Source organism: Symphalangus syndactylus, chromosome 3 (genome assembly GCF_028878055.3).
Source record: "Symphalangus syndactylus isolate Jambi chromosome 3, NHGRI_mSymSyn1-v2.1_pri, whole genome shotgun sequence".
Lineage (NCBI taxonomy): Eukaryota > Metazoa > Chordata > Mammalia > Primates > Hylobatidae > Symphalangus > Symphalangus syndactylus.
The window spans coordinates 105,726,526-105,744,980 of record NC_072425.2 but is presented as its reverse complement, the minus strand read 5'-3'; the positions used below and the strand labels follow the sequence as shown (position 1 = coordinate 105,744,980).

At 37.4% G+C, this 18,455-nt stretch overlaps 1 protein-coding gene and 1 long non-coding RNA gene across 6 annotated transcripts in view; one reads left to right on the top strand and one right to left on the bottom strand.

The window, feature by feature from the left end:
* Positions 1 to 18,455, top strand: part of PPP1R9A (protein phosphatase 1 regulatory subunit 9A) — a 425,821-nt gene that overhangs the window by 275,809 nt on the left and 131,557 nt on the right. For all 5 annotated transcript variants that reach the window (XM_063634668.1, XM_055272657.2, XM_055272660.2 and 2 more), the window contains exon 5: positions 10,755 to 10,859. In XM_063634668.1, the coding sequence (XP_063490738.1) occupies positions 10,755 to 10,859 (105 nt within the window). The remainder of the gene's footprint in view (positions 1 to 10,754; positions 10,860 to 18,455) is intronic.
* Positions 1 to 18,455, bottom strand: part of LOC129479481 (uncharacterized) — a 180,028-nt gene that overhangs the window by 113,613 nt on the left and 47,960 nt on the right. The gene's annotated exons all lie outside the window — the stretch shown is intronic.

Genomic DNA, 18,455 nt, shown 5'->3' with positions numbered 1-18,455 from the left:
ACCTCCTGGGTTCAAACCGATTCTCCTGCCTCAGCCTCCCAAGTAGCTGAGACTACAGGCATCTGCCACCATATCCGGCTAATTTTTTTATTTTTAATAGAGGTAGGGTTTCACCATATTGGCCAGGCTCGTCTCAAACTCCTGACCTCAAACAATCCACTCACCTCAGCCTCCCAAAATGCTGGGATTACACTTATGAGCCACTGTGCACCCAGCCTCACATACATTATATTTATGTCTTCATCAAGTGACAAGAATGAGCACATTCATTAACATGATATAAAATCATGGTAACATCGTGACATTTTAAGGTAAGAAGTAGAGTTGAATATTATAAGTGCTATGCTTGCTATTCAAGATCTTGAAGATAAGTACACAAGAATCTTAGAAATCACATTTAAGTGGACGCTCTAAAAAATGTAATTATTGATATAAAACATTGTTAGAATCAAGATTCAGTTCAGTCGAACAGTTTTACTTTTTTATCATTTTAAACTTTAGGTATGGATATCATTAGCTTATCTGATCGATACACTATTATCAGAATTTTAAGAAGTTCAGGTTAACTAGTCTTTTCTGAAAACAGAAACTCAACATCCATACAAAATTATGGAGAAAACACAGCTATGTATTTCAGAAAAAAATTTTTAAATCAATCTGATTTGTCCAAAGAATCAGTTTTTAGCTTTAAATTTTTAAACGGTTTTTAATTGCTACCTTATATTGGTACATATTTATGGGGTACATGTGATATTTTCTTACATGCATCAAATGAGGAGAATTGTTATTAGTTCTTGCTTGAAAGTTTGGTATAATTTGGCATTGAAGCCATCCGGTCCTGGACATTTCTTTGTTGGGAGACTTTATTACTGAATAAATCTCATTACTTATTATTGATCTGTTCCAGTTTTTTATTTCTTCCTGATTCACTCTCAGTAGGCTATATATGTGTATCCAGAAATTTATCCATTTCCTCCAACTTTCCAATTCATTAGGATTTAGTTGCTTATAATAGTCTTTGATGAACTTTTGTATTTCTGTGGTATTAGTTGTAATGTCTGTTTTCTGTTTCTGTTTCTGATTTTGTTTATTTTGATCTTATCCTTTTCTTGGTTGCTTTTTTAGTGTCCATTTTGTTTAATTCTAGTTTTTATTATATGTTTCCTTCTACTAATTTTTAGTTGTGGTTTTTTTTTGTATTTTTTTTATGTAGTAGTTTATGGGTATCAACTTTCCTCTTAGCACTGCATTTGCTATCTACCATAGGTTTTGATAAGTTGTGTTTCCATTTTCATTTGTTTCAATAAATTTTTATATTTGCTGCTTAATGTCATCATTGATCCAGTGTTTGTTCAGGAGCATAGTTTTAAATTTTCTTGTATTTGTACATTTTTTTTTAAAGTTTCTCTTATTACTGGTTTTTAGTTATATTCCATTGTGGTCTGAGAAGATAGTTGATGTGATTTCATTTTTTTTTTCTTTTTCTTTTCCTTTCTTTTTTCTTTTCTGTTTTTTTTTTTTATTTTATTATTGTTATACTTTAAGTTTTAGGGTACATGTGCACAATGTGCAGGTTTGTTACATATGTATCCATGTGCCATGTTGGTGTGCTGCACCCATTAACTTGTCATTTAGCATTAGGTGTATCTCCTAATGCTATCCCTCCCCTCACCCCACAACAGTCCCCGGAGTGTGATGTTCCGCTTCCTGTGTCCATGTGTTCTCATTGTTCAATTCCCACCTATGAGTGAGAACATGCGGTGTTTGGTCTTTTTGTCCTTGCGATAGTTTACTGAGAATGATGATTTCCAGTTTCATCCATGTCCCTACAAAGGACATGAACTCATCATTTTTTATGGTTGCATAGTATTCCATGGTGTATATGTGCCACATTTTCTTAATCCAGTCTATCGTTGTTGGACATTTGGGTTGGTTCCAAGTCTTTGCTATTGTGAATAGTGCCGCAATAAACATACGTGTGCATGTGTCTTTATAGCAGCATGATTTATAGATAGTTGATGTGTTTCATTTTTTAAAAATTTGTTGAGGCTTGTTTTGTGGCTTAACACATAGTCTACAAAGATTCACTTTTATTACATGAATTTAGATTCATAAATTAAAATCTTTCTAAGCTGTTAGCAGATCCTTTAAGAAGAATTTTTTCCCTAAATTAGTAGTACATTTCAAGTTTTCTTTAGATATTACTATAGATTCATGAACTTCTTATACTATGTAAACCAATTATATCTTAGCTCCTTAAAATTCAGAGACTTCTAAATTTTATTTATTAATACTCTTCTTAGGAAAATACTTCATACAGAATGAGAGACGATGACTTCTGAGTTATAGCAACACAGAGAAAATTGTAGCTTTAATTATACAATCTCTGCAACAGGTTAAGTAATCAAGGAAACACCAAAATTCACTGTTCAAGATTTCAAAGAATTATTTTCCCTTCTAGGAGTGATAAAATGTTTTATGAAATTATTTGGATGAACAAATAGAGAAAGAATTAAAAAAATGGCAACTCTCATTCCTTGTCATGTCTCATATGAAGGACAAGAAATCCCTTTAATCTTAACAGAGGTCTCTAAAGTTCAGATTATAAAATTACATTCCCAATTATTAATGCTATGCATGGGGATTATCATTATCATCATTATCATCTTCTAGTGGAAACTATATCCAGAACCAAAATGGTGAAGAACTAGAAAAGAAAATGAAAAATTCAAAATTTAAAGAAAAAAGCCAACTTACAGTGGTTCTATTGCCTTTTTTTTTTTTTTTTTTGAGACAGAGACTTGCTCTTTCCCCCATGTAGGAGTATAGTGGCAGGATCATAGTTTACTTCAGTCTTGACCTCCCAGTTTCAAGCAATCTCTCCACTTCAGCCTCCCAAGTAGCTGGACAAAAAGCACAGCACATGCCAGCACACCTGGCTAATTTCTATATTTTTTGTAGAGATGAGGTCTCGCTATGTTGCCTGTGCTGATCTTGAACTCCTGGACTCAAACAATTCTCCCACCTTGGCCTCCCAAAGTGCTTGATTGTAGGCATGAGCCACTGCACCAGGACTCTATTGCTTTTTGAGAATCACTTTGAGGAGAAAGAAAAGAAATCCCTCCTCCTAAACAGCTCCTGAAGTACATTTCTGTGCTATCACAGTTTGGTTGGCTTTATGAACCCACTTTAGTGTCTCAGTGGATCCTCCAAAAGTATAACATGTTAATATTTAAAGAATTTAAATGGTGACTTTTGTGAATATAAAAAGAAAATATATCAAATATTTTATTCCACTTCCTAATTTAGAGGACTAGTGAGATTATAAATGTGGTTCAAAGTGCATTTTAGGAACTAGTTTCTTAAAGACAAGTTAATGAATTTTATGTTAGAATAATATAGCTAAGTTACATACAATTGATTTAATGTTTTACATGACAAAGCATTATTTTGGGGATTATCTTTTTTAATAGTTGAAAATAGTAGAATTTTCCAAGATAGAAATCTACAAATTAATAAAGAACTTCACTATGCCTAGTGTCACAAGATTCTTGGGATATTGCTTTTCTGGCTGGTGATGTCTTTGCCCAAGTCTTGCTTAGGCCCGCTGGGTTTGTTGTACCTACATGGCCTGGCGGGCTTTACTTGGCTCACGCTACTAGCCTGGATCCCATACCTGTCAAAGGGCAAGTCAGGCATGGAGTGGCAAGGAGTGTGTGAGGGAGCATGGGGTTCAGCCAATGTGCAATCAGACATGCCAGCTGCTGCAGTGGGGTGGGCAGTTACAGGTGCTGGCACAGACACTGACTCTCTATGAGGCTGTGGCCAGACCAGGTGCACTGCAGGCAGCTTCCTCAGCTGGCACTGGGAAATGCAGTGGCACCTGGAAACTTGGAGATACTAGGCACCACAGGACCCCAAAGAGGGAGTCACAGCCCTGGCTCAGGGAGCTCCCAGGTCTGGGCTGCCTGAGAAGGCACAGATCTTCTCTCCTCTTTGCCCTCAATGTGGCAAGCAGGGGGCATGTTTCAGTCCTGTGTTATAGCTCTTTTAGCTCTGCCATTTGGTAGGTCCCGAGTTCTTGTCCTGCAACTAGGAAGAATGAAGTACAGAGCCAAGTGGAGGATGAGCAAGATGAAGGGGAGCTTTACTGAGCAATAGAACAGCACAAAGGAGACCTGCAGAGGGTAGCTCCTTTCCACAGCCAGGGTGTTCAGTGAGTGTTCAGCTCCTAGCAGAAAGGAGACCCTGGAGAGAGAAGCTCCTCCTACCAGGCAGGTCATCTCATTGTCCTCTTAGCTGTCAGCAGAGAGGCGGCCCTGGAGTGGATTGTTCTACTCTGCAGCTGGTAGTCTCAATGTCTCCGCAGGTTTCTGAAGCTCTCAGCAGAGAAGAGGCCCTAGAATGGGTAGCTCCTCTCTTCTGCTGGTTGTTGGGACATCTGCTGTCAGCAGAAAGGGTAGCTCTTCTCTGCAGCTGGTCATCCATCATCTGCTCTGCTCTGGCTGAGCCTGGGGCTTTTATAGGCCTAATAGAGGGGAAGTGCACGCTGATTGGTCCATGGGCAGCCATGGGCAGATCCAAGAAAAACCACCACGAGTTTGCCCTCCAAATCAGCAGGACTGGCAGTCCTGTCCCCAGGCTTCAGGCCTTCCCTCAGGAATCTGCCCCCTTCTGCCCAGGTATCTGTCTGCCTCCCCCTGCTGTTCATGGCACATGGGCTTGACCCCGATTTGCTCCAAGATGGGAGCAGGTGCCCACAGCAGGGAGAAGCCAAGCAGCGGGAGCAGGCACTTCTGAGCCTGCAGGGGCAGGGGGGCCTTCTCACCTCCACCCCCTCCCCCCAGAGTGCAGGGATACCTGGGTCTGCAGCCGCAATATGGGCTGCTGCTGTGACCCTAGGGGAGTGGGGCTCCTGCCCGCTCCTGGTCCCCCAAAAGTACAGGGAAGCTCCATTCTGCAGCCACAGCTCGGGCACCTGCAGCCCTTCCCAGGAGGATGAGGCTCCTGCCTCCTCCGTGGAGCCAGAGGCCCAGGTCTGCAGCTGCGATTTGGGCAGCTGCAGCTGCACCCGGGGAGTTCCCACCCCACCTCAGAAGGAGAAGGGCTTACGCATGTCCCCTGCTGCCTGGAGCTCCATGGAGCATGTATCCTCGGCGGCACCTCCCTGCTGCAGTCGGTGTGATGGCAGCAGCAGGCCGTCTGGAGTGGCTGCTGCTATAACTAGGATCTTTAATCAGTAGTAAACAGTGAATCAAATAAGTACATTTCCCTTAATTATCCTTATGTGGATCTGTTAATGCATTCATATGACATTGAAAGAATATGTTGCCCTACTTTTGACCTCATTTCCAAGCTTTGAATAACTTTTCTTAATATTTGGGATCAAAATGTGATTTATGCCACTGTTACCCAGGGGTGCTTATGGTAACACTCACATTTTCTTTGAAGGGAAAAGTCAGTATGATAAAGTTGTCAGTTCTCCCCAAGGGAATCTTTAAAATCAATATGATTTCATTAAAACTCCAACAAATATTTTCATATTACTTGGTAAATAAGCCCAAAACTAATTGGAAAGAGCAAAGGATCAAGAATGACTCAGACAAATTTGAAGAAAATGAACCATTTTAGGAGAATTGCCCTACGAAATGCGAAAACTAGTTATAAAGCTTTATTAGCTAAGACAATGTAGCATTGATGCAAGGATAAACAAAGAGATAAGTAGAACCTATAGGGAACCTACAAACATTATGATGCACATTTGAAAACTTGACATATATTGCACTACTTAACTCTGGGGGGAAAATGGATTCTATTAAATGTTGTTTGGCCAGTTGCGTATACATTTGAAAAAAAATAAAATTAGATTGCCAACACATATAGTTTTAGAAAATTTCCAGGTGGATAACTACCTAAATACAGAAAATCAGAATGTTAATGCATTTTAAAGAAAACATAGGCCCAAAGCGGTGGCTCACAGCTGTGATCCTAGCACTTTGGGAGGCCAAGGCAGGAGGATCACTTGAGACGAGGAGTTTGAGAGCAGCCTAGGCAACATAGTGAGACCCCATCCCCCACCTCCCAAAAAAAGGAAGAAAATATAGAATCTTTTTATAAACTTTGGGCAGAAAAGTACTTCTTAAACAAAACACAAAAAAATACCTACTTACAAATGTGGATATACTTTAGAAAATTATTTTCCTCTAAACCACAATGTTTCAAAGATATATAAAAAGACAAGTTACAGATAGGGTGAAAGTATTTGCAATATGTTTAAGGAAATATTAATATACAAGATATGTAAAGACATCTCATTTAAGTTAATAAGAAAAGTCACTCAACCCAACCACAACAGTGTAACAAATGGGTAAAAGAAATGACTTGACAATTTGTGGAAGTAGACAGGTGACTTACAGACATATGAAAAAATGTTTACCCACACTAGTAATCAGGGAAATGCAATTGAAATCACATTGTAATATCTTTTTACACCTGTATGATTGGCAGTACTTAAAGGATCTGAGCATACCAAGTATTCCTGAGGGCATGGAGATTTGTTAATGTCTAATAAAATTGAAAATGCTTATATTCTTTTCTTTGACTCAGGAATTTTATTTCTGGGTATATATCCTGGAGAAAACTCATTCATGTGCATAAGGAGGCATGTATGAAGTTGACTATTACAGCAATATTTTATTATAGCTAAAATGGAAAAAAACACAATGTCCAGCTGCAAAATGAGTAAATACATTTTGGCATATTGATAAAAGATGATACTATATAGTTGTTAAAATAAATTAGGTAGAATTACAGTTATAATAGTCATGGTTAAATCTCAAATGTAATGCTGAATGAAGCAAACTAAGTTGCAGAAAGAGAGGTATACGTCATAATTTTTGAAAATAAACGATTGTATGTAAATTATGCCTATTCATGCATATATATAGATCCTGTTTCAAAAAATCCGCAGAAAGGTCAAACACTTTACTCTTTTATTATTATTATTAGTATTATACTTTAAGTTCTGGGGTACATGTGCAGAACGCGCAGGTTTGTTACATAGGTATACATGTGCCATGGTAGTTTGCTATACCTGTCAACCCGTCATCTAATTAGTATGGTGATTACCTCTGTATAAGCAATGAAGGGAATAAAACTAGAGACAAATAATAAATGGGCTTCAACTTTTCTGTAATGTGTTTCTTTAGAAAAAATATTACTCAGGCTGACCGTGGTGGCTCACACCTGTAATCCCAGCATTTTGGGAGGCCGAGGCGGGAAGATCACAAGGTCAGGAGTTCAAGACCAGCCTGACCAACATGATGAAACCCCATCTCTACTAAAAATACAAAAAACATTAGCCGGGCTTGGTGATGCACGCCTGTAATCCCAGCTACTCAGGAGGCTGAGGCAGGAGAATCTCTTGAACCCGGGAGGCGGAGGTTGTAGTGTGCCGACATCACACCACTGCACTCCAGCCTCGGTGACAGAGGGAGACACTGTCTCAAAACAAAAAAAAAAAAAAAAAAAAAAAAAGAAAGAAAGAAAAAATATGACTCAAATATAGCACAATGCTAGGATTTTATAAAGGTGGGTATTGGGTACATGAAAGTTTATTATCTATTTGACTACATTTCTTATGTTTGAAGTATTTCATTATGAAGAATAAAAATGATTTATACAAAATATATATAGAAATGTAAAAGTATTATACAACAAACAGTATCAATACATACACTGCTCATAAACATAAGTATGAACACACACACAAACACTTGTATGTATATGTAAGTATACAGATGCACATGAATGAGCATTACATATTTGAAGTATATACCTTGAATAGGAAGAATTCCCTGTAATTCCTGGTTAAGTTTTTCCTTAGGGAAGATAGATGTGTTGTGAGACTAGGTATTAGGCCCAAAGCATATTTCATCTGGATCTTAGGTTTTATGTACAGTTATTAAGGACAAAAATGATATAAATATGTAAATATGTCATTTGCAGTTACAATTTTTGTGATAGGAATATGGATGTTTGGTAAACTGAATGTCTCCATTTAGTATTACTTGTTTCTATTCTTTAAAACAGTCTTTATTTTTTTTTTTTCAACTTGTATTTTTGATTCCGGGAGTACATGTGCAGATTTGTTACCTGAGTATCTTGTGTGAGGCTGAGGTTTGGGATATGAATGATCCTGTCACCTGGGTACCAGGCATAGCACCCAATATTTCGTTTTTCAGCCCTTGCTTCCCTCTCTTCCTTTCCCCTCTAGTAGTCCCCAGTTTCTATTGTTGCCATCTTTAGGTCCATGAGTTCCCAGTGTTTAACTTACACTTATAAGTGAGAATGTGCGGTATTTGGTTTTCTGTTCCTGTGTTAGTTTGCTTAGGTTAATGGCCTCCAGATGTATCCATGTTGCTGTAAAGGGCATGATTTCATTCTTTTTTGTGGCTACATAGTATTCCATAGTGTATATCTACCACAATTTCTTTATCTCATCCACCATTTGTGGACATTTAGGTTGATTCCATGTCTTTGCTGTTGTGAACAGTGCTGCAGTGAACATGCATGTATCATTTTGGTAGAAAGGTTTATTTTCTTTTGAATATATACCCAGTAATGGGATTACTGGATCACATGGTAGCTCTACTTTAAGTTCTTTGAGAAATCTTTAAACTGCTTTCCACAGTGGCTGAACTAATTTATATTCCTCCCAGTAGTGGATAAGCATTCCCTCTTCTCCACATTCTCCCCAGCATCTGTTTTTCTTTTTTTTTTTAACTTTTTAGTAATAGCCATTCTGACTGGTGTGAGATGGTAACTCACTGCAGTTTTGATTTGCATTTCTCTGATGATTAGTGAAGTGGAGCATTTTTTATGTTTGTTGGCCATTTGTATGTCTTCTTTTGAGAAATGTCTGTTTGTGTCTTTTGCCCAGTTTTTAATGGAAATAGTCTTTTTAAAACATAAAGGGACTTAAACTCCTACACAATAATAATGGGAGATTTTAACACCCCACTATCAACATTAGACAGATCAACGAGACAGAAAGTTAACAAGGATATCCAGGAATTGAACTCAGCTCTCCACAAAAATTAATTCAAGATGGATTAAAGACTTACATGTTAGACCTAAAACCATAAAAACCCTAGAAGAAAGCCTAGGCAGTACCATTCAGGACATAGGCGTGGGCGCAAGGACTTCATGTCTAAAACACCAAAAGCAATGGCAACAAAAGCCAAAATTGACAAATGGGATCTAATTAAACTAAAGAGCTTCTGCACAGCAAAAGAAACTACCATCAGAGTGAACAGGCAACCTACAGAATGGGAGAAAATTTTTGCAACCTACTCATCTGACAAAGGGCTAATATCCAGAATCTACAACGAACTCAAACAAATTTACAAGAAAAAAAGAAACAACCCCATCAAAAAGTGGGTGAAGGACATGAACAGACACTTCTCAAAAGAAGACATTTATGCAGCCAAAAAACACATGACAAAATGCTCATCATCACTGGCCATCAGAGAAATGCAAATCAAAACCACAATGAGATACCATCTCACACCAGTTAGAATGGCAATCATTAAAAAGTCAGGAAACAACAGGTGCTGGAGAGGATGTGGGGAAATAGGAACACTTTTACACTGTTGGTGAGACTATAAACTAGTTCAACCATTGTGGAAGTCAGTGTGGCGATTCCTCAGGGATCTAGAACTAGAAATACCATTTGACCCAGCCATCCCATTACTGGGTATAGACCCAAAGGACTATAAATCATGCTGCTATAAAGACACATGCACACGTATGTTTGTTGCGGCACTATTCACAATAGCAAAGAGTTGGAACCAACCCAAATGACCAACAACGATAGACTGGATTAAGAAAATGTGGCACATATACACCATGGAATACTATGCAGCCATAAAAAATGATGAGTTCATGTCCTTTGTAGGGACATGGATGAAACTGGAAAACATCATTCTCAGTAAACTATCGCAAGGACAAAAAACCAAACATCACATGTTCTCACGCATAGGTGGGAACTGAACAATGAGAACTCATGGACACAGGAAGGGGAACATCACACTCCGGGGACTGTTGTGGGTTGGGGGTACGGGGGAGGGACAGCATTAGGAGATATACCTAATGCTAAATGACAAGTTAATGGGTGCAGCAAACCAACACGGCACATGGATACATATGTAACAAACCTGCACATTGTGCACATGTACCCTAAAACCTAAAGTATAATAATAAAAAAAAAAAGATAAAAAAAAAAACATTAAGTATTTGACTAAGATCTAGAGCTTCTATAGTCATCCCTGGGAATCCACAGGTGATTCTTTGTAAGAGCTCAGTGGATACCAAAATCTGCGACTGCTCAAGTCTCTTACAGTATAGTGTAGAGATAGTATTTGCATATAACCTGTGCACATCTTTCGAATAGTTTAAATTGTCTCTGGAGTACTTCTAATATGTAATACAATGCAAATGCTGTGTAGTTAAGTTTTTTAATTTGTACTTTTTATTGTATTACTTTTTCTATTTTTTCAAAATATTTTATATCCACAATTTGTTGAATCCACAAATGTGGAACCCACTGATAACAGAAAGCAAGACTGACTGTATGTAAAAGATAGATTTTGGATCAAAAAGAGTATCCTAAAAATCACATATTTTGTCAACTGATTTGTTGGAAATGATTATTACATAAATTAATTGTGGGTAATTTTTTCCTCTTTCTGAAGAATACAAGTCAATGACCAGATTGTGGAAGTGGATGGAATCAGCTTGGTGGGTGTGACACAGAATTTTGCAGCAACTGTTCTCAGAAACACCAAGGGCAATGTCAGGTAAATTCGTGCCTTCTAACATACACCATGTTGTTACTTTAGCTGAATTTTAATTTTCTATAGTTTAACCTGCAAATAAATGTAATTACAATGACAATTTTACCTGAATAGTAAAACTTTGCTTTTAGTTTTAAATATTTTCACCTTTATTATAATTAGTTCGTGAAAATGGAATTTAAAATTACAAATCATAGTATTTGTATGTGTGCTTGTCTTCGTATCTTTCTAAAATACTGTGGTTTCCAGGAAGATATAATTTCTAGTTATAACCTCAATAAATATGAATTAGGTCCCAAATCTTTTAAAGGAAAACAGTTATACAATACTTGAAATGATTATACATATATTCAATGTTGTGTGTTTTTTAGACAGTCAGGTTGAATAAAGATAAGTATATTTTTTAAATGTATATATTATTTTAAGGAATCAGCCATGACCAATGTTTGATGAATTATAACTTTTCCAACTTAATGCACTTAGGGTGCAGTTTTTTTGGGACCTTGAAATTTATATTCAACCTTGGGATTGTGAATATTGTATACTGGAAAACAAGTAAGAAGGCAGTTTAGAGCTAGTTGAAGTCAAGGTTTGAAATCAGGTCTTTTTTTGCTTATAGGTTACTTATTTATCTTCAGTATTGCTTATATCATACACTTTTCCATACATCTTGTGTAAGAAACATTAAGGAAACATTATTTAGTATGTGTAATGATGAAAATGGTTGGGTGCTCTCATTATCAAAATGAAACTTCCATTTATTCTGAAAATATTAATGGGTTAACATTGCTATATAAACAGTAACATTAGGATATTATTGCAGTATGTTTTATTTTGCCAAAGCATGAATTTAAGTTTTAGACTTTAGGCTTTTTCAACTTTAAATCATCCTCTAATGCTAAAGGGATGCCTTAAGGAATATTACCTAAACTACTTCTGTGGGCGCTATGTTGATGTTTCTAGAATATCCACAGTCCTGAGAAAAGTATGTAAAATAATTGCAAAACTGTGTGGTGCTCTCTGAGTTGTGTGGGTGGGTCCATTCAGTAAATGTGATTGTCTTTTTGAAGATCACTGTGTGTTCTTAAGACAGCACTTTCCCGTGTCAGTATAGAACTTGGTTTTGAAGCTGTCCATTAGACTTTAAAGTAAATTTTAAAATGAAATAGGTAAGATATACATTCAACTCATAAGAACATTTCTCAGTTGGAAAATAATTTGTAGTTACATGAAGCCATAGCCATCCCTTTTTTCCCCTCCGTTGACTGCATAATCTTGTGTTATTATTTTCAGCCTTGTACAAATTTCAGAAGTCTTCAAATGTCTTCTTAACTGGTCTATCTGATTTCACATTCTCGCTTCCTCAGTCTGCTCTGTTCATCATTACTCTCATGGAAGGACATAATTACAGTTTTCAAGTAAATGAAGGGCTATCATGGAAAAAGAAATTGACCTTATTCTGCTTAACTCTAGTACAGGTTGAGTATCCCTTATGTTAAATGCTTGGAACCAGAAGTGTTTCCGATTTCAGATTTTTTTTTGGCATATTAAAATATTTGCATTATATACTTAGTAGTTGAGCCTCCCTAATGTGAAAATTCAAAATCTGAAATGGTCTAATGAATATTTCCTTTGAGTGTCATGTCAGTGGTCAAAAAGTTTTGAGTGTTCTGAACATTTTGGATTTCAGATATTTTGATGTGGGATGCTCAGCCTGTATAAACTTCCACGTGTAGGGTTTTTTTTGTTTTGTTTTGTTTTGTTTTGTTGTTGTTTTTTGAGACAGAGTCTTGCTCTGTCACGCAGGCTGGAGTGCAGTGGCGCAATCTCAACTCACTGCAATCTCTGCCTCCTGGGTTCAAGCAATTCTCCTGCCTCAGCCTCGCAAGTACCTGGATTACAGCCATCCGCCACCACATCCAGCTAATTTTGTATTTTTAGTAGAGACGGGGTTTTGCCCTGTTGCCAGGCTGGTCTTGAACTCCTGACCTCAGGTAATCCGCCCACCTTAGCCTCCCAAAGTGCTAAGATCACAGGTGTGAGCCACTGCGCCTGGCCCCATGTCCAGGTTTTTGTGTGGACATAAGTTTTCTACTCTACTGGGTAAATACCAAGCATGGAGCATAATTGCTATATCATGTGGTAAGTGTATGTTTAGTTTTGTAAGAAACCATCAACCCATCTTCAAACTGGCTATACCATTTTGTATTCCTGTCAGCAATGAGTGAGAGTTCCTATTGCTCCACATCCTTGCCAGCATTTGTTGTCAGTGTTTTGGATTTTGACTATTCAAACAGGTTTATAGTGGAATCTGCTTGCTTTAATTTCCATTTACCTCCATTGTCTATTAATATTTACAATTGGTAATGAAAAGTTTCATGTTAATATGATTTGTAATCCTTTATAGTATTTACTTTGTTACCCCTTCTTTTGGATTTTTTTCTCTTATAATTGGGTTTTTTTAATTTTTATCACACTGTAACTAGATCTGTGTTTGTTTATTTGGTTTTGGGAAATTCTGCTTGGGATTCAATCTGAAGACTTGGATTTCGGAAAGTTTCTATTATGCTTTGGTTATTTGCTTTATTTCTTCTGCATTGTGTTTGGCCTCTCTTCTCAAACCAGTATTAAATAGCGCTTAGATTTTCTGGGCATATCCTCTAGAATCTTATTTTCTCTCAGGATCTCCATCTGTTTGAATTTTTGCTAGTATGTTATAAGAGTTTCTTTAATTTTCTCTTCCAGATTACCATTTTTTTTTCCAGGCATGGCCTATTTTAACTGTTCCATGCTTTATTCTCTATTTTCTGTTTTTATTTCTAGCTCCATTCTCTCTGCCCGGAGCTTAAGAATAGTATATCCAGCTTCCTACTTGACATCTTCATATGGCATTCTAAAAGGAACATCAAATTTAATATACTCCAAGTATTATCCTTTATTTGTGCCATTCCCTGTCTTCTGCCCCACTTTCTTGCTTTGCCCCCTTCCCCAAAAAACTCCTTATCACATGACGTACGATTGGCTGCTTCCACCTTATCAAGTCTCAGTTCAAATATTAATTCTTCAATGAATGAGCTTTTCTCATATTTATGTTGTCCAAACTCCAATTCACTCTATCTCAATTACCATGTTTTCTACATAGCATTCATTTACTGATCCTCTTCTGATCCTCTCTGCCTGGTTATTGACTCTCTTTTGGGTTTTCTACTGTATCAATTCCTGTCTAGTCTATATGATAATTTGAATATGAAAGTAATGATCTGTGACTTTTGAGGCTAGGTTATAAAAGGCACTGTGGCTTTCACCCTGCTCTTTCGGATCACCAATTTTAGGGAAATGTAGCTGCCATATCAAGAATGCTTTCAAATACCCTTTTGAAGATGCCCACACAGGGAAGACGTTGGGCCTACCAGCAGCCAGCACTAACTTAACCAGCCATGTGGGGAGGCACCTTTGAAGATCTTCCAGCCTTAGTAAAGCGTTCAGATGCCTGCAGCTTCAGCTAACAACTGGTTGAATTTTGTGAGAATCACCAAGCCACAATTGAACAGACAAGCCTTCCTTGAATTCTTGACTCACAGAAACTATGGAAGATAGTAACTGTTTATAAGTTTTGGGGTAATTTGTATCAGTAGCTACAACTTACACATATTTTGGTACCTGAATGTGGGCTGCAGTTGAACAAAAACTGAAAATGTGGGAGTAGCTTTGGGACTGGACTGTTAGTGAGGCTGGAAGGACTATGAGGAGAGTGTTAGTAAAAACCAAAGAGATCTTACAGTGATTGCTGGGAGAAAACTGATGGTCTGTGAGGAGGAGGCTGGTGAGGGCTTAAAGAAGAAAGCTATAAATGTTATTGAAGATTGGGCCAGGCGAGGTGGCTCATGCCTGGAATCCCAACATTTTGGGAAGCCGAGGCAGGTGGATCATCTGAGGTCAGGAGTTCGAGACCAGCCTGGCCAACGTGGTAAAACCCTGTCTCTACTAAAAATATACAAACTTAGCCAGGCGTGGTGGCACATGCCTGTAATCCCAGCTACTTGGGAGGCTGAGGCAGGAGAATCACTTGAACCTGGGAGGCAGAGGTTGCAGTAAGCCGAGATGCGCCATTGCACTCCAGCCTGAGCAACAAGAGTGAAACTCCATTTCCAAAAAAAAAAAAAAAAAGAAAATTAGAAGAAAGAGGATCTTCATTATGTAATAACAGAAAATTTAACAAAACTTACCTCTAGTAATATGGAAAGTAGAATATTGACTGGGACATTTAACTCATAAGATTTCAAGCCATTGTCGAAAGTGTCACTAGCTGCTTTTTGCTATATATAAGTAAAATTTATGAGAAGATAGATAAGCTAAAGGAAGAACTGTTAAAAATAAAGCAAGTTAAACAAACTAGAAAACTTAGACAAACTGGATAAATTTCTGGATACATATATGTAGCCTACCAAGATTGAATCAGGAAGAAATAGAAAACTGGAACAGACCAATAATGAGTAACAAGATTGAATCAGTAATAAAAATTCTCCCAACAAAGAAAAGTCCAGGACCGGATGGCTTAAATGCCAAATTCTAGCAACCTTTCAAACAAGAACTAACACCAATTCTCCTCAAACTATTCCAAAAAATTGAAGCAGAGGGACTTCTCCCTGATTCTTTCTATGAGGCAAGCATTACCCTGATACCAAAAGGAGATAAGGACACAACCAAAAGGAAAACTGCAGGCCAATGTTCCCAATGAACACAGAGGCAAAAATCCTCAGCGAAATACTAGCAAACCAAGTCCAACAGTACATCAAAAAGATAATACACCATGATTAAGTGGGATTTATCCCAGGGATACAAGAATGGCTCAACATAGGCAAATCAATAAAATATGCTACATCACATCAACAGAATGAAGGACAAAAACCATCTGATCATCTCAGTAGATGCGGAAAAAACATTTGATAAAACTCAGTATCCCTTCATGACGAAAACCCTCAACAAAGCATGCATAGAAGGAAAAAACCTGTATTAGTCCATTTTCACGCTGCTGATAAAGACATACCTGAGACTGGGCATTTTACAAAAGAAAAAGATTTAGTCAACTTACAGTTCCATGTGGCTGGGGAGGCCTCACAATCATGGTGGAAGGCAAGGAGGAGCAAGTCACATCTTACATGGATGACAGCAGGCAAAGAGAGAGAGCTTATGTAGGGAAACTCCCATTTTTAAAACCGTCTTATCTCATGAGACCCATTCATTATCACAAGAACAGTGCAGGAAAGACCTGTCCCCATAATTCAATCACTTCCCACCAGGTTCCTCCCATGACATGTGGGAATTGTGGGAGTAACAATTGAAGATGAGATTTGGGTGGGTACACAGCCAAACCATATCAATACCTCAACATAATAAAGGCCACATATGACAAACTCACAGCTAACATTGTATTGAGTGGGGAAAAGCTGAAAGCCTTTTCTCTAAGAGCTGGAACAAGACAAGAATGCCCACTTTCACCATTCCTATTCAACATAGTACTGGAAGTCCTAGCCAGAGTAATCAGGCAAGAGAAAGAAATAAAAGGCATCTGAATAAGAAAAGAGAATGTCAAACAGTCCCTCTTTTCAGATGATGTGATCTTATATCTAGAAAAATTTGAAGACTCCACCAGAAAACTCTTAGATCTGATAAAACAAATTCAGTAAAGTTAGTCACAGGTTACAAAATCAGCATACAGAAAATAAGTGCTGTTTCTATACAAAAATAATGAACTAGCTGAGAAAGAACACAAGAAGACAACCAAATTTACAATAGTTAAAAAAAAATACCTAGGAATAAACTTAACCAAGGAGATGAAAGACCTCCACAAGGAAAACTACAAACACTGATGAAAGAAATTGAAGAAGACACAAACAAAACAAAGAGCCCATGCTCATGGATTAGAAGAATTAACATTGTTAAAATGACCACACTCCCCAGAGCAGTCTACTGATTCAGTACAATCGCTGTCTAAATATCAATGTCATTTTTCACAGAAATAGAAAAAAAAAATCCTAAAATGTGTAAGAAACCAAATAGGGCTCAAATACCAAAGTGATTCTGTGCAAAAAGAACAAAGTTAGAGGCATCACATTACCTGACTTCAAAATGTATCACAAGGCTTTAGTAACCAGAACAGCAAGATATTGGTATAAAAACAGAAACATAGACCAATAAAACAGAATGGAGGACCCAGAAACAAATTCACACCTTTATGGCCAACTGATTTTTGACGAAGACACCAAGAACATACACTGGGGAAAGGGCACCCTCTTCAATAAATCGTGCTGGGAAAATTGCTTATCTATTTGCAGGAGAATGAAACCGGACCCTTATCCCTCACTATATATAAAAATCAACTCAATATGGATTAAAGACTGAAATGTAAGCCCCACATCTGCAAAACAACTAGAAGGAAGCATAGAGGAAACACTTCAGGACATTGGTCTAGGCAACTACTTTATGGCTAAGACCTCAGAAGCACAGGCAATAATAAAAAAATAGATAAATGGGACTATATTAATCTAAAAGACTTCTGCACAGCAAAGGAAACAACAGAGTGAAGAGATAGCCTGTTGAATGGGAGAAAATATTTATAAACTATTTATTCAACAAGATTCTGATACCTAGAATATTAAAGGAACTCAAACAAAGCAATAGTAAAAAGACAAAAATCGTCTCATTAAAAAGTGGGCAAAGGATACGAATAGACATTTCTCAAAATAAGACATAGAAATGACTGATATGTGCGAAGGTGCTCAACATCACTAATCATCAGAGAAATGCAAAATAAAACTATACTAAGATATCTGCTTACCCCAATTAGAATGGCTGTTACTAAAGAGACAAAAGGTAACAGATGCTGACAAAGATGTGGAGAAAAAGGAACTCTTACACACCACTGCTGGGGATATAAGTTAATATAGTCATTAGGGGAAACAGTAAGGAGACTTCTCAAAAAACTAAAAATAGAACTACCAAATGATCCAGCAGTCCTGCTACTAAGTGTTTATTTAAAGAAAAGAAATCAGTATATCAAAGAGATGGCAGCATCTCAGTGTTTATTGCAGTACTATTCACAATAGCAGTGATATGGAATCAACCTACCTAAGTGTCCATCAAAGGATGAATGGATTTTTTTTAAATGGTATATATACACAGTGAAATACTATTTTGCCATAAAAAAGGTGAAATCATGTCATTTGTAGCAACATGGATGGGAACTGGAGGTCATTATGTTAACTGAAATAAGCCAGACACAGAAAGACAACTATGACATGTTCTTAGTCCTATATAGGAGCTAAAAATGTTGATCTTATAGAGGTAGAGAGTAGAATGATAGTTACCAGAGGCTGGGAAGAGTGTGGGGGTGTGGGTGGGCGGATGAAGAGAGGTTGGTTAAAATGTACAAAAATACAGTCCTTAGAAGGAATAAGATTTAATGTTCAGTAGCAGAAAGTTAATAACAATGTATGTATATTACAAAATAGCTAGAACAGAGCACTTGAAATGTTCCCAGCACATAGAAATGATAAATAGTAGAGGTAATGAACACTCCAGATACCCTGATTTGGTCAT